The sequence below is a fragment of the Chiloscyllium plagiosum genome, chromosome 7 (assembly GCF_004010195.1).
Source record: "Chiloscyllium plagiosum isolate BGI_BamShark_2017 chromosome 7, ASM401019v2, whole genome shotgun sequence".
In the NCBI taxonomy this organism is placed as follows: Eukaryota; Metazoa; Chordata; class Chondrichthyes; order Orectolobiformes; family Hemiscylliidae; genus Chiloscyllium; species Chiloscyllium plagiosum.
In genome coordinates this window covers 26760419-26784012 of record NC_057716.1, presented here as the reverse complement: position 1 = coordinate 26784012, position 23594 = coordinate 26760419, and the positions used below count along the sequence as shown (strand labels likewise).

Here is a 23594-nt window from a genome sequence, read left to right as displayed (position 1 = left end):
GGAGTTTGCACATTCTCCCCATGTCTGCGTGGGTTTCCTCCGGGTGCTCCAGTTTCCTCCCACAGACCAAAAATGTGCAGGTTAGGTCAATTGGCCATGCTAAATTACCCGTAGTGTTAGGTGCAGGGGTAAATGTAGGGGTATGGGTCTGGGTGGGTTGCGCTTCGGCGGGTCAGTGTGGACTTGTTGGGCCGAAGGGCCTGTTTCCACACTGTAAGTAATCTAATTGAGAATGGTATATACTGCTCCAACACGTCCTGTATCCTTCAAAATGGAGGACAACAATGTTTGTTTCCAAATATTACTTAATTTCTTTGAGCGATATTTCCCTCTGGGCTGAGAAATGTTTGGGACTTGGAGAAGATGCCGGGCCCCAAACCAAACATTCCGACGTGAACAAGAGGAAACATTAATATTTACAGAACACTTTGGACGTGCTCCCTCTCTCAAGTGATTCTTGAGGGGATTGCAGTAAAGGTAAGTAAACGCCACAGCCATTTTGCAAGAATAACACTTGCCAAGGCTTTCAGGATTACCGTGGAGTTTCCAGAAGTTGAAAATGAATGGCCTGGATGCTGTCATGTGGAAAAATCCAGCAGGTAAATCAGAGGGACTGGAAAATATACTTTTCGTTACCTTGAAGTCTTAGTAAGCAAAACGTTCAAGATTGAGGGAAAAGGAACCCATTTGAATGTCAGTCCAATCAGGCATCGGAATGCCTGTCTCCTTTGTTGGATCAGCTCTGACCATATTGATTGGCACAACATGTTCAATGGGCCCAATAGTTCACTTCTTTTCCTATTTTCTACATTCCCATGTATGTTTCCGGTTAGCTAAGGGCAAGGGTGCACCTGGAGTGTACAGTCCAATCGTAGCAGCATTGGGTGGGTGGAGGGGTAAGGGGTGGGGACACTTTGAGGTGGGACGCCAAGTGCAAAGCCCTCCAGAAATACACCCATCTGGAGTTGGCAACCCACTGTTGTTACACCGGGTTCATAGAGTCTTGAGAGACCAGCTGCACTTGCAGGAAGGGGTATGAAACTATCTGTCAGGACACATCAGGTCCTGCCAACACCACCACCAGCTAGATTTTTGGGAACATTCTGTCTAACCAGCAGCAACTGTGCATCCATCTGGTTGCTAGAGGTCATAAGATCTTAAGGTCATCAGAAACAGGGGAAAGAATAGGTAATTTGACACCAAGAGCCCGCTTCACTATTTGAAGGCTGATGTGATTGTGGTCTAAAATCCATTTCTCTGACTTTTATTTAAGGGTTCGATAGTTCAGTTAGAATCATTTATGGATTCTATATTTTTCCATTTACTGAAAGGACTGCAGCTCTCTCCATTCAATTTAATTGTAATGAATGAAAAATTGCCTTAACAATACATCTTAACATCTCCTTTAAAATACAGCAGCACATTGGAATTTTATAGTCAAGTCAGTGTAAATAAAGAATTAACAAGCCTCAAGACGATTTAGAAATGAGAGCCACTTCCTCTCCCACCCTGCAGAGTAACAGATGCAAGTGGAAGAGAGTGGAATTAACTTTGATTAATTCATTCTGTCACAGAAGGGGTGACCTTCCCGCTTTGTCCAGCTTTCCTCGCACCTCCCTCCACCCTCACTCTGCCTCACAGGTACACCCCGACTTCCCCTTCATCACCACTCCTGGGTCATCCAGAGCAGAGAGGGCTCAGGGTTGAGTCAGCTGATATCTATAGTGGGTGTTGCAGTGATCAATATTACTGTTTGGGTTTCAAGAGTCCTGTAGAGTTCTTGCCGCTGCCCTGTGGCTATTGCCAGACATAGCACAAGATGGTATTCCACAGGGATCGGTTCTGAGTCCTGTTTTGTTCATCATTTATATAAATATTTGGATGAGAGTGTAGTAGGTGTGGTTAGTAAGTTTGTGGACAACATGAAAATTGGTGGCATACTGGACAGTGAACAAGTTTTTCTAAGATTACAAAGGGATCTTGATAAAATGGGTCAATGGGCCGAAAAATGGCAGATGGAGTTCAATCTGGATAAATTTGAGGTATTGCATACTGGTTAACAAACAACAGTAGGGCTTATACAATTATACAATAAGGAAGGGCCTTGGGTAGTATGTGGAACAGAAGGACCTGAGGGTTCAATCACATAATTCTTTGAAGTTTGTGTCACATTTGGACAGGGTGGTTAAAAAGGCATTTAGCACATTTGCTTTCATAAGATAGTCCTTTGAGTATAGGAATTGGGAAATCATGTTGAAGTTGCACAGAACATTGGTGAGGCCTCTTCTGGAATACTATGTCCAGTTCTGGTTGTCCAGTTATAGGAAGAATATTATTCAGATAGAGAGGGTTCAGAAGTGATTGAGCAGGATGTTGCCAGGTATGGAAGGTTTGAGTTATAAAGAAAGGCTCGATATGCTGGGACTGTTTTCACTGGAGCATAGGAGGTTGATAGGTGACCTGATAGAAGTTTATAAAATAATGAGATGTATGGAGAGAATTAATGGTAGTTGTCTTTTCCCTCGGGTGGGGGATTTCAAGACTAAACGGCACACTTTTTAGGGTGAGAGGAGAGAGATTAAAAAAAGACAAAGGGGCATTTTTTTTTCTACAGAGGATGGTTTGCGTGTGGAATGAACCTTTTGAGAAAGTGGTGGATGTGCGTTCAATTACAACATTTAAAAGACATTTGGATAAGTACATGAATAAGAAATGTTTGGAGGGATATGGGTGAAGCCCAGGCAGGTGGGACTAGTTTGGTTTGGGATTATGGTCAGTGTGGACTGGTTGGAGCAAAGGGTCTGTTTCCGTGCTTTAGGCCCAAACCAATATCAGAGACAGTTTTGGCCACAGCATTCCTCCTCCCACACAGAGGAATACTTTAGCAACACTCCCTGTCAGGACATACACGCAGGTAATGGTTACTTGAGCAAGTCACAGCCAGCAAGGCTTAACAAAGTTTGAGTAATATAAACTGGGTGATAGGATCTCACTGATCAGAAATCTGCATTACCAAATACATGAGCATGGTGGGGGGGGGAGAGAGGAGCAGGGAGCAAGTGGTTTTGCTTTATGGAGAAAAGCAGAACAGAAACCCGACAAACTGGGAGCATCCATCAAATTCAAAAGCCCTCTCCTATTGACACCAATACATTTGGCTGCTTTCCAGCCAGGTTACTGCTGAAAGTGCTTTCCATTCCTACTTGTACAGCAGTCTCCTCACTCAACAACATTCCCGTATCTCTCCCAACCAGACATTAAATTAACTCCTGTGGATTGCTTTGGATGAGTAAGAAAGATAACATTTCTGTTTTAATAACCCCTAAATGCATGTGAAACACATCAAAGGCTATTGCACTGAGTGTCTCTGGATAGCAAAATGCTTACCCTGTGTCAGCGCATCTCATAAACAGCAATGCGATGAATGAGCAGTCAATCTGCTTTGGGAGTCACGGTTGAGGAAGGAATGTCTCTAGTTATTGCCACAAGGACGATAGGGCCTTAGTTTCTTCTCTCATTCACCTTCTTTACCTTCACCTTTCTATCCTCTTGTTCTTTTACTCTCCTCCGCTTCAATGATCAAAAATCTGCCTTAGCTTGCTGATATCGGGATGTAACGACTGTGACAATTCTAGCCAGCGCTTTAGTTAACAGCTGCAGGGAGCTCACTGCTGTGTATTACTGACAATGGTGAGGGGATAGTGAGATAATCACAATATAATTGGGCAGAATCAACACGGATTTGTAAAAGGGACAGGTTCACTGAAAGATTTTGAGCAAGCTGGATGCAGGAAACCTATGGATGCAATGTGGCCCGACTCACGATAAGGTGCTAGCGATCGATATTACGGTTCTCACTTGGGTTGCAAGGGTCCTAGGGAGTTTCTGTGGCTATGTATTGCTGGAGCAGTGATAAGCTGATGGGAGACCCTGCAGAAGTTTCAGGAACCTTTGTCCCCCACTCAGGAGAAGTAATATGTTAGCATGGATCAAAGCGCATGGAAGAAAGCTTTGTTAATGGATAGGAAAGGTGGGTAGATTGTTTCAGGCTAGCATACTATAGTCAGGTATCAGAGTTACTTACACCCTGGAAAAATAGAAACATGGAAAATAGGAGCAGGACTAGACCATTCAGCCCTTTGACACCTGCTTCGCCATTCAATACATCCATGGCTGATCATCCAACACTCTGTTCCTGCTTTCTCTCCATACTCTTGGATCTCTTTAGTCCTAAGAACTATATCCAACTGCATCCTGAAAACATTCAATAGCTTGACCCCAACTCTCTGCAGCATGGATATCAATTACCTGGGTGAGGGGATCAAGTGTAATAACACTACCCATTTAGTGGAAATGGAAGCTGTAATAAGGGTTGCAGAGAAATACAGACAGGGGGTTGAGTGAATGTGGCCAATAGAGTACAACATGGGGAAGTGCAACGTTATCAGCTCTATTAGAAGAAAACAGAGGAGTAGCATATTATTTGGAAGGCGAGAGTCTAGAAATGTTGGTCTTCAGAGGGTTTCCTGTTAAGGAATCCAGTAAGTTAACACAAAGGGACAGTGAACAATAAGGGGAACAATTAGTATGCACGCCTTCATTTTTACAAAGGGATCGGAATAGAAGAGTGAAGAGCTTTTACACCAACCAATGTGACTACACCTGGAGTTCTGTGGCCAGTTTTGGTCTCCTTCCCCAAGAGAGGAAACACTTGCCTTAGAAGGGATGCAATGAAGGTTCACTAGGATTCCTAGGATGTGGGGAATATCCTACGAAGAGAGATTGAATAGAGTGGTCAGTCCTATATCCCCCAGAAATTAGGAAAGAATATTAGAGCTGACCGCATTCAAATGTATGAAGTTCTTCCAGAGTTTGAGAGGCTGGGCACTGTAAGGCTGTTTCCCCTCATCGAGAAGCCAAATAAATGGAGTCTCAAGTTAAAGGGTTGGACTTGAGAAATGGAAAAATGGCTTCATACAAAGAGTTTTTGAATCTTTGGAATTCTCTATCCCAGAAGGCTGTGGATGCTCAGTCATTGATTATATTCAAGACAGAGAGCAATAAACTCTTGGAAATGATGGGAATCAAGTGATATGGAACAGGACAGCAGGGTGGATCATCAGCCATATCTTTGAAAAGCAGAGCAATTTCAAACATCCAATGGTCTGTTCCTACTCCTATCTGATATGCTCTTGTGAATGTATCCCCTTCATCAATGGATCTGATTGTCAGATCTTCAGTGCATTGCTGTCTCCAGGAGCCGAAGCTTAGCCACCATATTTCCCAACATCACAAAGAGACTCATTTGGCTGTAAATTGCTTAGCAACACCGAGGGCATGAAAGATGCTATAAACGCGGAAACTCTCATTTCCCGTCACCTGGAGGTTGCAGTTTCCCTCCTGCAGAAGCTTCACTTGTCACAACGTTGTGTCTCCAGCTGACAATGGCATAACCACAGGCTTCCCTTAGAAACCCACAAGAAGCAAACACTGACGTTAAGCGCCCAGCTGCTGCTACCTGATCAGAGACTGTCAGTGAACAACGGTCTGGGGAAGGTACTTCCTTGCCCCGTCCACCCCTCCCCCACTATCCCCTCTCACCACTTCATTCGCCATCCCATGCTCCGCTGCCCACCTCAATCCATATTGACTCTCGCAAACTCCCAACCAACTGCTAAATTCCCTCAAGCACAGTGACACTGAACTGAGCCATGGGCCTCCCAGAAAATAGCAGGGAGAACTAAACAAGTGACTGACATGTTGACAGGATTAATGCCTTAATTGGGAATGTGTGAGACGGAGCAAAGCAAGTGCTAAGGTTCACATTCCTCAAACTATTTACTGAGTTCTATTTGTACAAGGAAATCCACCTTGTCTAGACAAAAGATCAGCTGTTCTTGTTTCTAATTCCTTCGTTGCTGCTAGGTTTTGATGTTTGCAATATAATCTGGGATCCTTCACACCCAAGGGAAAGTCCTGTCATCAGCATTTTACTCAAAGATGGTTAGGAAGGCTTTTCGCAAACTTCTCACTTCTGCTTACTGTTTGATTTTATAAAGTTATTTCTTGATCCATGATGTATTTTCATTGATTTGGTCACAATAGAACTAGGAGGAAGCGCAGACTGCAGATGCTGGAGATTAGACTCGAGAGTGTGGTGCTGGAAAAGCACAGCAGGTCAGGCAGCATCCGAGGAGCAGGAGAATCAATGTTTCGGGCATAAGCCCTTCATCAGGGAAAACCTTCACAACCAGCAACTTACTACTGATTCCTGATGCTTATGCTCGAAACATCAATTCTTCCACTCCTCAGATGCTGCCTAACCTGCTGTGCTTTTTCCAGCACCACACTCTCGACTCATAATAGAACAAGACTGATAAGAGGCAAGCGACATTCACACCACAAAAATGCTAGGCAATGATTACCTCCAACAAGGGAAAACGTAACCATCTCTCTTTGATATTTAATAGCATTGTTGAATCCTTCAACATTACCATTGTGGGGGCTTACTAGTAACTTAACTGCAATTGCCATATAAATACTATGGCTCCAAGAGGAAGTCAGAACCTGGGAATTCTTTGGGAAGTAACTCCCCTCCTGACTCCCCAAAGTCTACCCACCATTGACAAGACATAAGTCAGGAGTGTGATGGAACATTCCCCCCTCTTGTCTAGATGAGTGCAGCTCCCACTACACTCAACACCATCCAAGTCAAAGCAGCCTGTTTGATTGGCACCACATCTACCACATTAACCACTCCACCACTGATGCACAGTAGCAAGTGTATCTACAAGATAGACTGTAACCACTCACCAAAGCTCTATTGTCAGAATCTTCCAAACACCACTGAGAAGGGCAAGGGCAGCAGGTACATAGGAACACCACTAACTTCCCTCTGAGTCGCTAACCACCTTGACTTGAAACAACATCACTCTTCCTGGTATTGGCTGATAATAGCGCCCATCTTGATCCATTTTGTTCAACGTTCACAACAGAGATAGGGAATCCTGGGAATCTCTAAATATTGCTGTCCACCTGAGTCCCAGTTTCATAACTGCGTAACCTTTTAACACGCTCCATACCATTCACAGCTATTTTGGGGGAAGATCGTAGAATCCCCACAGTGCAGAAGCAGGCCATTCATCCCATTGAGTCCACTCTGACCCTCCAAACAGCATCCCAAGCAGACCCACCTCTATCCCTGTAACCCTGCATTTCCCATGGCCAATCCAACTAACCTACACATCTTCGGACTGTGAGGGGAAACCGCAACACCCAGAGAAAACACACGCAGACGTGGGGAGAGTGTGCAAACTCCACACAGACAATTGCCCGAGGCTGGAATTGGATGTATCAAATCACGGTTGATCAGCATCCTGACCTCTTTTAACTGCCTAGGTTCAGTTCTGCTGAATATAAATCAGTCTGCCATTACCTTGTGGTTCTTCCCTTGGCGATAGACCATCCAGTCTTCTCCATTGGAGCTCACTTCCAGCTTGTAGGTGCTAACAAAATAAATCTTGGCTGTATCTACAGAGATAGCCCCCTGGGTGGCAATGCCAGTCACAATTTTCAATATCCCGAGATCCACCTGGAACAAAAAGAGGAGGTTGAGACATTACACTCCCCAAAAGAAACCACACACATTTTCAGACAAATCAAATTAATTTAGGCACTTTGTTCTTCAAAGGTAATTGACCTTGTCAGGTTGGGTTGGTGCTCAAAATTCAGAGCGGGAAGGATGATATTTTCAATGGCCTGCACTTTACCCAAAATAAAGACATGCTGAATCCTTTTATTGACCTACCCCTCAATAAAACAATGCAAACCGGCTTGGAAACCTTAAAGTTATTCCTTCAAGATAAACCAAAACCCTCAGGTCCTAAAAACCTGAGGACTCAAGCTCTTCAGAAAACTGCAGAGTGACTTAATAATCCAGGTCTCGATGTCAGTCATAATCAATCAGCAATTGTAACCAGGGTAAAACCACAACAAAATTCAACTGTCTGTCTCCAGTTTGCAGGGTACTGTATTAAAACATGCAGGTCTGTGGCAGTGTATATGTTCTACAATAACCTTTTCCTATTTACTTCATCTCATCCTGTCACCATAATCTCCCATTCCTTCCTCTCTCCCACATGAAATGAACTGGCTTCTCCTCAAACACATCAATGGTATTCTCTGTGATCATTCACACATGCTCATCCTCTCTGCCTGAAGAGTTCTCTCCTCAATTCCTTGATGGATTTACTGGGTCTGTTTTATAAACATGATTCTTGGTTTTCAATTCTTCCTGCATTATAACTTTCTGCCAGAGCAAACCTTTACAGAATCTTAAAGTCCTTTAGTAGGAAAGCAGAACACCAGCCAATTTAGACTTTCCCAAGAGCTGTAACTTGTTGCTGCCTTGAATCACCTCCTGATTATTAAGGTGTGACTTCCTCTCACCATTTTAAAAACTCATTCTGGATACGTGGATGTCATTGATATTAGGTCCCCATTCCTAATTGTTAAGCTGGTGGTCAATGGCGGCTTAGGTATATATACACACACAATAAACATGCATACACAAATACACACGCACACACACAAATGTACACACGTTCACACAAACACATGCCACATATGCTAACATGTGCCGCGTATGTACACACAAACACACACACATGCACACACAAACAGATACACACGTGCACACATGCATACAAAAACATATGTATCGTGTGTGCACATGCACACACACACACACATATATATAGGTATGCACACATATATCGACATACATACACACCTCACCTGGATTCACACACCTGGATGGACAGACTCACACACACAACACATGCACATATATACACACACATGCACATATATACATACACATTCCCACACACACAGTGAAGTCAGGGAGGGAGTTTCAGCATTTTCTGCATTATATTTGCAGGTCAGGATAATGTCTGACTGTGGAAGGATGTGGATGTTTGTTGGTGTTTTCATACACCTGCTGCCCATACACGGTTAGGGAGACCACCGGTTTTCACAGAATCACAGAATGGTTATGATGCAAAAGTGACCATTTGTCCCATCATGCCCCATGCTAGCCCACGGAGTGAGCATCATTGCTCAGTGTAAACCTCCTGCATTTCCCCCCAGCCACAAGGACAAGGTAGCCCTCAATAGGCAAGGCCATTGGAGACTTATAGAGGAGTAGAGTTTCCAGTTCTAGTTAGATATTATTCCAGGGGGCTTCATCAATCAGGAGTCCAACTACCACCCTCACAGGTCAATTTGATAACAGCCCAACTCTTTGTTATCTGCTCAAAGATTTTTGATCAAAAATCACAGTATTTTAATGCTCCTCATGTATCTCCTCGTTCACTTGAGCCAGTGTCTAAAATTCCATACTCTTCAGGACAATTAGAGTTGCAGAATTGGCAACTCTAGAGATGAAAGGCAGAGCAGAGAGAAGTGGGATCCATCCTCTCTACCAGGTTCTATGCCTCAGCTTGCCCGTGGAGATTGCAGTGACAGTAAAATCAATACGATGCCATATTCATCTAAACCATTTACTCAGGTTAAAAGCTGCTGTTAACCCATTGCCAGTGAGCCCAACATCTCTGAGCACCACTGGCTAATAAAAGTGGATCAATGTTAATTCAGGAGCCAAGTAATTGATCAAACATTCCGCAATCCCAGATATTCCCCTTTCAGCCACACAGAAATTTAGGAGAGAATTTCTGAGAGGGTCCATTAATGTTTAGGGGCTGCGGGGACACTGAGAAAGGAAGTGAAGGATGTATTGAGAGGGTTAGATCAACTGGGGAGGGAGACCTGACACAAAAATAACATCACGGACTGATGGGCTGAATGGCCTTTTTCTGTGCTGGTAATGCTATGTTATTGTTCAACAGACTTAAATGGAGAATCTGGCCTCAAAATAACAAGCTGTGATCCTTTGACTGTCTAAGTCCATCTTTGTGTTTCTGTCCATTTTGATGAGGTCTGAAATGACTAGTTCTGCATTTGGTTCCATCAGAACAGCTAGGGCAGCATTGCACAGCCAGTAGCAAACCTCCAAAAGCTGCTGAGGCACAACCTCACTAACCCTTTCTGCCCCTATATCTGAACAGGAACATCTCGCGATCTGCACAACATTCAACTTCTAGCTGAAAGAAACACAAGGAGGTTGACAGGGGCTGCTGAGGAAGGCTGTTTTGGACTGTCACGTCTGCACTGCCTCTTCAAATGAGCATCATTCTCTGCCTCCAATTTCTTGCTTTTTCCCCGTACCCTAGTTTCAAACTCTTGACATACCTGGATCCATTCCCTGACAGTGTCCTCATTTGGTGTCCAACCATTGACTTGATAATTGAGCCGCCCTTGGGTTGCATCCCAGTTTCCGAAGGTATAGGAGGATGAAGCAGTGATCTGCATATTGCTAATCTGGCCAGACTCCATTCCCAGTGGACTATTGCACTGATAGGCTAGAAATACAAGGGAATACGTTAATATGGTGTAACCTTTGACCTGTTGCGTGGTTGAAGTTGGCCTTTACTGGGCAGCTGGAAATTCCCTGAGAAGGGCTATTGGTTAATTACAGATAGTTGACAGTTGTATGGAAGGAATGAGATGGATTGATAAGGGTACATGTGTACCAGAGTGCAGCTCCATTAGCCAAGTCCACATCAGAATGTTACCAAGATGCCAAGGGTTAAAATTACATGGCGAGAATACACCAATTACAGCTGTATTCCCTGGAATTTACATGCTTTAAGGGCAATTTGATTAACCTTTTTAAGACATTCAAGAAGAACAAATTGAGTAGGGCGAGTACAACAACATCTGATTTAGAGAGCAGGATGAGGAGGCAAGGCGTAAAGGTTAGAGCCACCCTTTATGGGACTGAAAAGCATGGCAGAGCTTTGGAATTCTCTTCAGCAAATGGCAGCTGATGCCAGATCAATTGTCAGTTCTCAACCTGTGGCTGTTGTTTACCAAGGTATTAAGGGATATGATGACTTAACTGAGGCATTAACTAAGTTCCCATTCTGGACCGGTTAGGTTGATGGGACCATCATTGGGTTGGACCTGATTGGAATCTTATAAGATGCCGATTTTGCAAGGGGGTCCCGATCACCCACTTTGTCTGAATTTGATTTAATTCCTAAAGGTGAAAGGTCAACCCTGAAAACCCTAAGGGCTAACCCCTTCCCCGAACAGCTTCTGATTCCCTACTTACAGTCTGCGGTGTCTTTCGTTGTAATGTTGTACACTGCAGAGAATCCATCTTTAGCCACGGCCATATCTGTGTGGAAGGTGAGCGACATGATCCCAGTATCAGAACGGATCACCGCTGGGATCTTCGAACCACAGTAGCGTCCAATCAGTGGGCTCACTGGGGACCAACGAGAAAACAGACAGCGGAGCTTGAAGTTGGAGCTGTTACTGTGAGACATTTTCCCTCCACTTTGAAACTTTCTCTAAAAAGTAACGGGTCAAAGATAAACTGAAGCTTGAAATGAACATTACAGGTGGAATCCTCCCGGAGAATTCAATCTTGGCATTAATCTGTCATTGGAGTTTCGACTTGACCTTGAGTTATTCCATGGCTACCTTTTGCCAAAGATTTAAAGTAACCATGTTTCTACTATCTGTTTGGTTTCTTTGGTTATTCCCTGCACTGACTGGGTCTCTCTGGGTGTCACGCATTTAACTCGCTCAAAAAGTTTGTTACCTTTATCTGAAAACAGCGAGAAAGCACAAGGTTGCCCCCAGTACCATCCACGAAAGAAACAAAGCAGTATGTTCTTTTTTTTAAATGGCAACAACTAATAAAGAGCTTTCTCACAAGAAAACCAAATAAAATTAAGTCATAGCACAGTCCTTGATTTCTACGATACCCTGCAAGGTCTATATGTCCATCGGGGCAAGTCTCATGTGTCCCTGAGCCACCACAATGCATAGAAGACTTTGGGAGAGAGGCAGGCAGCAAAATTTCTTGTTGTCTACTCCTCTCACCTATGGGTCACCTTGGACAGATCCATAGCAAGACCGATAAGAAGGTCCACAACTTGCCCTCCACCCCCCTGCACTCCAATAGTTTTGTGCGAGATTGGTTGCTCCAATGTTTCATTGCTGGGAAACCCATTGGACAAAGAGACAGCATCTGTATCAAGATACCAGTAGGCACACTCGCTCTGCACCACATCATCATATCCACTTCCAAAGACACTTGGCTGTCTTACAGCTAGGTATATGTTCCTTTCCTTGACAAGTGGCATAAACGCCTGTCCAATCCAATCTCCAAGTTAAATCTTGGAAAAGCATTCAGTTGAAAAATAAACGCTGGGGTTATTAGGTCAAATCTTGTCAGCGCAAAGACTTAAAAGTGAAATACTTCAGAGAAGATGCCAAAGACAGTTTGGATAAGGAACACAATAGCTCCAAACTGCCGGTTGGCTTTGCAAATCGCCACAGCAATCCTTACCTTCCGGAAGACCATCCCAGACGTCCAGACGGTCGTATCTGCAGTCTGTTGGTGCTATCTGCAGGGGGTCATATTCCAGGTCGAAGGTCAGCATGGTGAGGATCACCTCTGACCTGGGTGGCGCCTGAATGATGTAAGTGCAGTACAGATTGTGTGGGTACTTGTCCGGGAAGCTGGGAGACTCAATCGTGCCACTGGGGGCGCTAAAGTTCTTGGAGCAATCGTCAGACCCTGCAAAGAAGGGAAGGCAATGAGGCAACCAGTCCAGATGGCACTGTACCCGTCTCTTCTCCCACCAGCTTTAGTAAACGTCCCCTTCCTCATATGAGGTTGAATTGCCACTGAGCATGGAGAACATTAAACAGTTTTCTCAACAACTATTAGCTTGGTTTCTAGGCCCACAACTATGGCTACCCTGGTTGATTTATTGTGCAATACCATTGTGTCACTGAAGTGGATAAAGTCTACAGTGATAGTTTACATGTAGGCCAGACCAGATAAGGATGGCTGATTTCCTTCCCTAAAGGACACTATTGAATCAAATAGGTTTTTACAATGCTGGCTACATGGTTATCATTTGGCTAGCCATTTAAGACCAGATTTTTTTTTGTATTGAGTTCAAACTTCACCATTTGCCCTGGTGTGATTCAGGCTCATGCTGTAGGGTGTTCGCCTGGTCTTCTGGACGACTAGTCCAGTGACAGCACCACCATAGTATCACCTCCCCTGAATCCAGGGGTTTGTAGGAGGATGGTAGGGAGTGGCATCAAAACAAAATCAGTCAGCGTTCCTGCTACTGATTCACTTCCACTGTCCCTTAATGGGAAGCGTGTTTGTCCTGGATGAGGACCAGGTCAGGAATTTATGTGGCACCTTTAATACAATAAATAGCACAAAGCTCTTCAGAGGAGTGTTGTCAGGCCAATTTGATACTGACTTACATAAAGGAGGTCTTGGAACAGATGATAATAATCTTGTTTGGAGGGTTAAGCTTAAAGGAGGTCTTACAGGTGGAGGGGAATGTATAGCCCTAACGAGAGGTCATGAGGATGGAATTCAAGAGTTTAGGCTAGGCATGACAACCACTGGTAGAGCATTAGAAATTAAGAATGCGCATGTAATGTTTTATGTTCCATGTGCCAGATTTTGAGGAACACAGAGATCTCGGGGGAGATGACAGAAGGATGAAGGAGTTTTGCTGGAGCCTTAAATTTGAGACATATACCAGACTGGGATATTATTCAGCGAGCACAAGGGGGCTGAATGAGCAGGATTTGATGTGAATCAAGACTTGGCTCTGACTTGTTGCACATTTACATTGATTGCAGATGGTGGCACAGTGGGACAGTGGTTAGCGCTGCTGGCTCACAGTACCAAGGATCAAGGTTCAATTCTACCCTCAGACAACTGGTTACGAGGAGTTTGCACATTCTCCCAGTGTCTGGGTGCTCCGGTTTCCACCCACAGTCCAAAGACGTGCAGGTAGGTGTTCGCCTGGTCCCCAAAACATTACCAAGGCCTTTGGATTCATAGCATGTCTGTCATAATGAGCCCCCCAGTTAGTAGCAGCATCCTCAAGTGACAAGCATAGGAGATTGAGAGATAGAGCATGATCACTCCTTATATAAAATGAAATATGGATCATGCTTGAAATGTGCAAACACCATTCAAGGTGTCTCAGGATTGAGTCTGAGCTCTCCCCAGCCTGTCTCAGTGCCTCTCCAAATCCATCTCTACCTCTCTCTTGCTCCACTGCCTTTTCCTACATATATCTCAATGTAAATCTGTCTGTCTTTCTGCCTCTATTGCACTAACTCAGTCTTTCTCACATCTTTGACTCTCCATATATACCTGTTGCAGTCTCTTTGTCTCCCCTCCCAATGCCTTTTTCGCACTCTACCTGCTTTTCCATCTCCCAGTCACCATCTCTCCCTCACTCTCAAGCTTAATTCTTTTGGGTCTTTTAGCACTGAACATGACACAGAAGAGCGTTTAGAAAACAAACAGTAATTTGTGGCTCCTGGAAGCAGGCTGTGTGCAGAGTGTAAACACAAGAAGCTACAAGAGGAAAAAACATGAGGTGGGATGGCTGACGAATCATCCGCCTCATAAGATCTCAGCTCCATTGCTAAATAAACAGCAGCCTTAATTCTTGGCTTCTGATCAAACATTAAACAAACCAACCCAGTACAGTCCAGACCTCTGTAAAACCTCAAGGCCACTTCAATTTGTTTTTGCCTCTCTCAACAAGAGAAAAATAAACTGAGTGTTCCAAAGGTCCACTTGGCTGATTATCTCCCCAAAAGCCCCAATTCTTCTCCTCCCCCTGCCTCCCACAGTCAGGTTGAGAACCTTTGGGATTGTCCACAATAGAACTGAAGAGTAATCTCCCAGCACGCAAGTCATGTGCCACAAAAGATCTGCTTTTCCTTCATTTCACCTTGACACAATGATTTGTTAATGGTGAAAATGGTGCAGCTGCTTCGGGAGAGGCAGTTGGCGCACAGGGAAAGTCATGGTCATTCCAATTGGGTAATGAGAAGCCTGCTTCCTTTCCCATTGGCTGCGGGTGGCAGATTGTTCAAAAGCTGGATCAATAACAGGGTTTGAGTGGGGGTTCAAAGGTAGCAGTCATGTGGTGACATCGCCAGAAATGTACCAAATCAGACCTGCCAACCTGATGGTACAGTCCTCACAAAGGACATCATGTTCCTGGTGGTGAGTATTTTTTTAAGGCTTATGCAAGCGTCATTTGCCATTTCTCTATGACCATCACAGAGGAAGCTCTTCCTGCCCCATTTTAAAGGCCGGAAAGACTTGCCTTTAAATAAAGCTTTGCATGATCACCTCAAAATACTTCACAGCCAATAAAGTACGTTTGTAGTGTAGTCACTGCTGTAACGTCGCCAACAGTGCACAGCAAGATCCCACAGAGAGCAATGTGATAACGAGTAGTTGACTGTGATGTTAATTAGAACTACCCTACTCTTTTCTAAAATAACACAGTGGACCTTTCACATCCGTCCAGGCAGGCAGTAACTCTGTTTAACAGCTCACCTGAAAGACCTCCAGTTCTCTCAATACTGCAACGCAGCGTCAATCTTGACTTTACATCCAAGAGTGGATCCTGAACCCAGGCCTTTGTGATTCATGCTATCAAGTGGATGACAGCATGTATGTGTGCATCTGACACTGGGCTACAAAACCAGATCTCCAAGCTAAATGAGATGGGGATATGGGTTCCAGAACTACCATGGTTAATGGTGAAATTTCAATTCAAGTTTCTTTTAGAAAAAAGCTGGAAATGAAGCAAGCCTGTTGGTTACCATGTAACCACTATCAAATATGGTAAAAAAAATTGTGTTTCGCTCATGCCTGTTAGGGAAGGAACCCTGTTCTCCTTATCCTCATTACCCACAGCAATGTGATTGGTTCTGAACTGCCCTGTGGGCAATTAGGGATGGGCAATAAATTCTGGGCCTAGCCAGCAGCACCCACATCCTATTAATGAATGGTACAAACTAAAATTATACTGCCTTTGGGATCTCTACTGCACTTCTTGCCATTAGAATTTTTCTTTCTAAAAATGACAGCCGTCATAGAGTGCTTCTGGGCATAGGTATAGGCAGAACAAACGCAAAACTTTACAGGAATGTTCATATACGATAATCTCGCTTTTATTCTATACTCAACAGAGTAACCTGAAAGACTAACCTGTCCTGTAGATCTCATAACGTAGCGAGAATCCTGCTCCTTGGTGCGCATAGTCCGACACAAATTTGATGTAAAGCGAAGAACCCGAGGAGATAATGGATGACGGAGCGATGTTCCCGCAGTGTTTACCCAGCAGATCTGCGCTCTCCGCATCTCCATCACGGATTTCAATGTAGTCATACCTGAGAAAAGTCAAGGAAGGCATACTAAGTCAAGTTGGAAAAAATGGCAAGCCAAGGGTAATGTCACTTGCAGTCAAGAGGCCAAGATTAGATTTCCTACAGTATGAAAACAGGCCCTTCGGCCCAACAAGTCCACACTGGCCCTCCGACGAGTAACCACCCAGACCCATTTCCCTCTGACTAATGCACCTAACACAATAGGCAATTTAGCATGGCCAATTCACTTGATCTGCACATCTTTGGGCTGTGGGAGGAAACCGGAGCACCCAGAGGAAACCCACACACACGGGGAGAATGTGCAAACTCCACACAGTCACCCGCAGCTGGAATTGAACCTGGGATCCTGGTGCTGTGTGGCAGCAGTGCTAATCTCTGAGCCACCGTGCTGCCCCAAATGCTCAGTGGAAGCAAGTTCAAGGCTCACTGGGCTGTAGGTAGAATTTAAAAACTCAATCGACTTTTCTTAAAAAAAAGTTAAAAATTGTGAGGGGCATGGATAGGATAAATGGACAAGGTCTTTTCCTTGGGATGGGGGAGTCCAGAACTAGAGGGCATAGGTTTAGGGTGAGAGGGGAAAGATATAGAAGGGACCTGCGGGGCAACTTTTTCACACAGAGGGTGGTGCACATATGGAATGAGCTGCCAAAGGAAGTGGTGGAGGCTAGTACAATTACAACATTTTAAAGACATCTGTATGGGTTTATGAATAGGAAGAGTTTAGAGGAATATGGGCCAAGTGCTGGCAAATGGGATTAGATTAGATTAGGATGTCTGGTCAGCATGGATGAGTTGGGCCGAAGCCTCTGTTTCTGTGCTGCATGTCTCTATAAATGGAATTAAAAATTAATGGTGATAAAAAGCCACTGTCAATCACTGTGAAACTACACTAGTGTGATCCCTTTTAGGAAAAGGAATCTGCCATCCTTCCCTGGTCTGGTTGACCCTTAACAGGTCCCTGAAATGGCTTAGCCAGCCAATTATTTATGGGCAAGGGGACTGCCCTATGAAGAGAGATTGGACAAACTGGGATGGCACTCTTGAGAGTTTCAAAGAATGAGAGGTGATCTCGCTGCAACTCACAAAATATCTAGAAGGCTAGACAGGGGCAAACACAGGCAAGATGTTTCCCTGTTGCAGAAGTCTAGAAACAGATGGCACAATCTAAAAGCGAGGGTGATGCCACTTAGGAGCAGGATGAGGAGAATGTTTTTTTAACTCGGGGGGCAGACAATCCTTGCAATCCTCGACCCAGGGAATTTTGGAATCTCAACATCGTGGTAGATATTGATAGATTTCTGGTTACCTGAGTTTCAGGAATGTGATGGATCAATCAGCCATGATGGTACTGAATGGCAGGGTGGGCTTGAACAGGCTGAATGGCCTGCTCTGGTTACTATTTCCAATTCTTAGCCTCCAACAGCTACCCCTGATCCCTCCTGAAAAGTTCACATGTGGATTGTCAGAGCAAGACAGGTTTGGGCCTGGCAACAGTGACTGCCTCCATTGTGGAGCACGTTAGCAACACAATGTTGCCACGGATCATGTATCTGGTGTGGCACAGTGGGTAATGGCCTTACTTCTGAAACAGAAAGTTGCAGGCTCAAATCCTGTTTCAGAGACTAGAGCGGAGAATCCAGGCTGAAAGTATCTTGCTGCACAGGCAATGTTTATTTGATTTGACTTACTATTATCATATGTACTGAGGTACAGTGAAAGATATTGTATTGCATGCTAACCCGAAAAATTATACCTTACATAATAATGCCAGGGGAATAGAACAGAATGCAGGGTACAGTGTAACAGCTACAGAGAAGGTGCAGAGAAAGATCAACTCTAATAGACGAGACATTTGTTCATAAGTCTGATAACAGTGGGGAAGAAGTTGTTCTTAAATCTGTTCAGAAGCTGTTCAGGACAAAGCCCTCAAACAGACATAAAGGATCCAGTGGTGCTCTTTCCGAGAAGCATGGGAGAGCTCTCTGAGTGTCCTCACCAATAATTACCCCTCAACCAGTATCACAAGGATTCGACCATCTGGTCACTGTCACATTGTTGATTGTAGGCACTTCCTGTACAAAGATTGGCTACCACTTCTCCAATTTGATGACAGTGGTTACATTTCAACATTCTTTCATGAGATGTCAAGAGCTTTGTGACATCCTGAGGCCACGTAAGGGGCAATAGGGATGCAAGACTTGTTTCACCTTAATTTCTCCCATATGGGAAATGCTTGGGCGGCAATGCCCATGGTAACAAATCTCCAGTTAGGAGTCAGCAACTTTTGTGAAAGGGAAGGGGATAAGGATAAACCTGGGTAATATTAATGTTCCTTTTCCACCGATGCACACCGACAGCCCATGTTTGATAAACTGATTCCTTTATTCATTCAGGGAGATTGGGCATCGTTGATGAGGCCAGCATTTATTGCCCATCCCTAATTATTATGAATCAGTCATACTGCTGTGGGTCTAGAGTCACACGCAGATCAGACTGGGTAAGGATGACAGATTTCCTTCCCTGAATGACATTAATGAACTACATGTGTTTTTCCTGATAATCAGCATTCGTCTCTTCATTCCACATTTTTAAAAAAATTATTGAACTCAAACTCCAATCATCTGCCATGACAGGACTTGAACCTAGGACCTCAGAACATTAACTGGATCTTGAGATTAATAGTCCAATGTTAATGCCACCAGGCCATCGCCTCCCCACAAACACTTGTCAGGGTGTCCTGTCAGCACTACCCGGTAAATGTGTTTTATTTCAGAGTCAGGCCTTATTCCATTTCTTGCCCAGCCTTGGATTTGATGTGCTCCCTGGCTTCTCTCCTCCCTGGAATCCCCTACAGCCCTAGAATGCTCCTTGTCTGCAATTCCAGGCCCTTGCTCATCTCTGATTTCCTTCCCTTGAACAGCAATCGTGTAGTTCCGCTTCTGAGGGATGACAGCTGCAAAATGCTCCTCTCCTAAACCTGACCCAATGTTTCTCTAAATGGCTCGTGGCATACATCTATAGTAAAGGCATTACAATAGAGTAAAAACTCGGAATATAATTAACAACATCCTCGAACACATTCAGGAACAGGAAGCCTGAATCACAAGGCCCCAAAGCCGCAGTCTGCTTTTAATATTCCACCCACCCTTGTGGGCAACATCTATTTTTAAGAACAGATATATCATACCAACCCTGTTATGCCACTAGAGACGCTGACTATTTTCTCATTCAATAAAGAATCCCTCTAGTGTGGAAGCAGGCCATTCAGCCCTTTGAGTCCACACTGCCCCCCCCCCAATGAGCATACCACCCCAGCCCATCCCTGAAACCCTGCATTTCCCATGGGTAACCCACCAAGCCTGCACACTATGGACAATTTAGCACAGCCAACCCACCTAACCTGCACATCCTTGAACTCACAGCATCTAGAGGAAACCCACAGGGCAGAATGTGCAAACTCCACACAGACAGTCACCCGAGGCTGGAATCAAACCTGGGTCCCCTGGTGCTATGAGGCAGCAGTGTTAACCACTGAGCCACTATGCTATCCCTTAAGGTCCCCTAATTTTCCAAAAGAGTAGACCCATTGACGTCTTCGTACCCCACCAGCTATTCCACCCTCCCATCTCCACATTCTGGATGATTCTGAACAGTCATACTTAAAGACTGGAGTGGCAGATCAGGATAAACTCGGAATATAATTATCAACATCCTCAAATACATTCAGGAACAGGAAGCTGCAGTCTGCTTTTAATATTCCACCCACTCTTGTGGGCATTCCCCACAAGGTCAGTCACCCAATATTGATTCAAGTCATCGAATTTGCAGCACAGTAACAGGATATACAGCCCAGCACTTCTGTCTTCTGTTTACGCTGTACATGATTTAACAGATTTAAAACGGAGTTGAGAAGAAATCACTTCTCTCAAAGGGTTGTGAATTTGTGGAATTTGCTACTTCAGAATACGGTGGATGCCCAGGACACAGAGTAAACTTAAGGAGGAGATAGTCAGATGTTTAACCAGTAATGGGTTGAAGGGTAATGGTGAGCAGGCAGGAAAGTAGAGTTGAGACCAAGATGACTTCAGCCAAGACCATATTAAATGGCAGACTCAAGGGGCTGAATTGCCTATCCTGCTGCTAGTTCTTATGTTCTTATAAGCTTCTTTCCAAGTTAATTTATCCCACCATATGCGCAGATCTCTTTATGCATTGTATCCCTTGTAACCTCCAAAGTGAGAATGTTTGATGATGATTGCACAATGTTCAAAATGGTACTGAACTTGAAAGGTTGCAGAAAAGATTTACAAGGTTGTTGCCAGGGCTGGAGGGTATGAGCTATAGGGAGAGGCTTAATAATCTGGGGCTGTTTTCACTGCAGTGTTGGAGGCTCAGGGTTGACCATCTCATAGAATCCCTACAATGTGGAAACAGGCCATTTGGCCCAACAAGTTCACACTGACTCTCCGAAGAGTAACCCACCCAAACCCATTCCCCTATCCGACTACTGTACATTTATCCCAACTAATGCACCTAACCTAGACATCCTTGAACACACTATGGGTAATTTAGCATGCCCAACTAACCTAACCTGAACATTTCTGGATTGTGGGAGGAAACCCACACAGACAAGGTGAGAATGTGTAAACTCCACATAGACCGTCACCCAAGGCTGGAATTGAACCTGGGTCCCTAGTGCTGTGAGGCAACAGTGCTAACCACTGAGCCACCTATAGAGGTTTATAACATCATAGGGATGGGGTGAATAGCCAAGGTCTTTTTCCCAGGGTATGGGAGTACAAAACCTATGCCATCGGCATAGGTTTTGTACTCCCTGGGAAAAAGGTGGAGTGTAATGGAATACTCCTCTCTTGCCTGGATGTGTTCTAACAGTTCTAACTATGGTCAGGAAGCTTGACACCATCTGAAACAAAGCCACCCACTTAACTGGTAACTGATCTACCACCTTCAACATTCCCTCCCTTCACCACCCATGCTCAGTAGCTGCCGTTTGTACCATCAACAAGATTCACTGCAGAAATTCATCAAGGCACCTTCAATGGTGTCTACTAAACCCACAATCTCTATGAGGAAGGCAGCAGGTACATGGGAATATCACCTGCATCTTTCCCTCCAAGTCACTCACTATCTTGAAACTATGGCACCCTTGCTTCATTGTCAGTCGGTCAAAATCTTAAAACCCCAAGGAGTGTAGCAGTTCGAGAAAGTGATTCACCACCACGTTCTCAAGGGTATTGTGGGGAGGACAATAAAAAACTGGCCAAGTCAGAGATGTCTGTGCCCCATGAAAGAACAGAAAAAATATTTAGTTAGTTTCCCTTTAAAAGCATCTACACTATCCACAACAACTACTCCGTGTGGCAATGAGTTCCAATTTTAAATAAACTCTATGTGAATAAGCTTTTTCTGCAATTGATTTATTAGTTATCGAGGCATAAAGATGTAAGCAGGAGAACAGACCCTTTCGTCCAACTCATCCAGGTTGACCAGATATCCTAAATTAATCCAGTTCTATTTGCCAGCATTTGGCCCATATCCCTTTAAACCCTTCCTTTTCACATTCCCATCCAGAGGCCTTTTAATTGCTGTAATTGTACCAGCCTGCACCACTTCCTCTGGTAGCTCATTCCATACATTCACTACCCTCTGCATGAAGAGGTTGCCCCCTAGGTCCCTTTTATATCTTTCCCCTCTCACCTTAAACCTCAACCCTTTGGTTTTTTACTCCCTTACACTGGGAAAAAAAACTTTGGCCATTCACCCTATCCATGCACCCCCCATGATTTTATAAACTTCTATAAGGCTCAGCCTCCCACGCTCCAGGGAAAATAGCCCCAGTCTATTCAGCCTCTCCCTATAGCTCAAACCCTCCAACTCTGGTGACATCCTTGTAAATCTTTTCTGCACCCTTTTAAGTTTAACAACATCGTTCCTATAGCAGAGAGAAACCAGACTATCTCATATTTATGGCCTTATTTTTAGAGTCCCCCACAAATGGAAACACTTTCTCAACATCCAGCCGATTGAACCCTTCCATTTGAGACTTCTATTAAGCAACATTTCAGCCTCTCTTCTCTTGGAAAAAACCATTAAGTGAATACGACACGGGTGAACAGTTCACTGCCTGTTTACTTAAGAGGCAGGAGGGCACTTCAAACGAATTCTTAGTTGTATATAAGAGTTGACAGGGCAGATAGGGGAACTGTTCACTCCTCTCATAGGAGTCTCCCGCAAAAGGGAAAGCAACTGTAGAATTAAGATAATCCTCTTAAAAAGCAAATCCAGGTAAAGCTTCTTCACATATGGGGTTGTGTCCCTGATGGCTGTTCGTAAAAACAGCAATACTTTTATGGCATTTTAAACAGTAATAAGGGATATGGCAATGTAAAGAAAACAGATTTACAAAATGGGGCAGCAGTTCGCACTGAGGGGGTGCTGCATTGTCAGAGGTGCCATCTTTTTGATGAGACCTCAAACGGAGGCCTCGACTACTCTCAGAAGCACACATTAAAACATTCAATGGCACTATTTTGAGGATGAGGAGGGGAGTCCTCCCCAACGTCCCAGCCAATAACCATCCCCAAGCCACCCAGTAACTTCAATTACCTAATCATTATCACCATTGTTGTTTGTGGGGACTGGCTGCTAATTGACTGCCGTAGTTTCCTACATGAAGACAATGACTGCACTCCAAAAAAAAACCTGTCGAGCCGAGGGTCGTGAAATTTGCTGTGAAAACACAATTTGCTTCCTTTCATACTGAGGATGGCAATTGCCGGGGCAGTGGAGTCTGTTGTTTCCTACCTGCCTATCTCCTTTTCCACCTATCCACTCCACCCTCTACTCCCTGACCTATCACCTTCATCCCCTCCCCCACTCACCCATTATACTCTATGCTACTCTCTCCCCACCCCCACCCTCCTCTAGCTTATCTCTCCATGCTTCAGGCTCACTGCCTTTATTCCTGATGAAGGGCTTTTGCCCGAAACGTCGATTTCGAAGCTCCTTGGATGCTGCCTGAACTGCTGTGCTCTTCCAGCACCACTAATCCAGAATCTGTTGTTCCCTGGTCCTGGGATCCATAGGGAACCTGAGGCGCAATTCTCTACTCCTGCCAGCAGGGGACAGCAAAACTAATGCAGTGACTTCACTGTTGGTCACTTGGATTTTGATGCTTAACATCAAGCATTAACCCT

At 44.4% G+C, this 23594-nt stretch overlaps 1 protein-coding gene across 4 annotated transcripts in view; it reads right to left on the bottom strand.

Annotated features, from left to right (window-relative positions):
* The window catches only part of LOC122551427 (neuropilin-2-like), a 103925-nt gene that overhangs the window by 50345 nt on the left and 29986 nt on the right, over positions 1–23594 (bottom strand). For all 4 annotated transcript variants that reach the window (XM_043693315.1, XM_043693314.1, XM_043693316.1 and 1 more), the window contains 5 exons: positions 16199–16380; positions 12485–12715; positions 11237–11392; positions 10312–10481; positions 7436–7591 (listed from right to left, as the gene is read on the bottom strand). In XM_043693315.1, coding sequence (XP_043549250.1) covers positions 7436–7591; positions 10312–10481; positions 11237–11392; positions 12485–12715; positions 16199–16380 — 895 coding nt within the window. The remainder of the gene's footprint in view (positions 1–7435; positions 7592–10311; positions 10482–11236; positions 11393–12484; positions 12716–16198; positions 16381–23594) is intronic.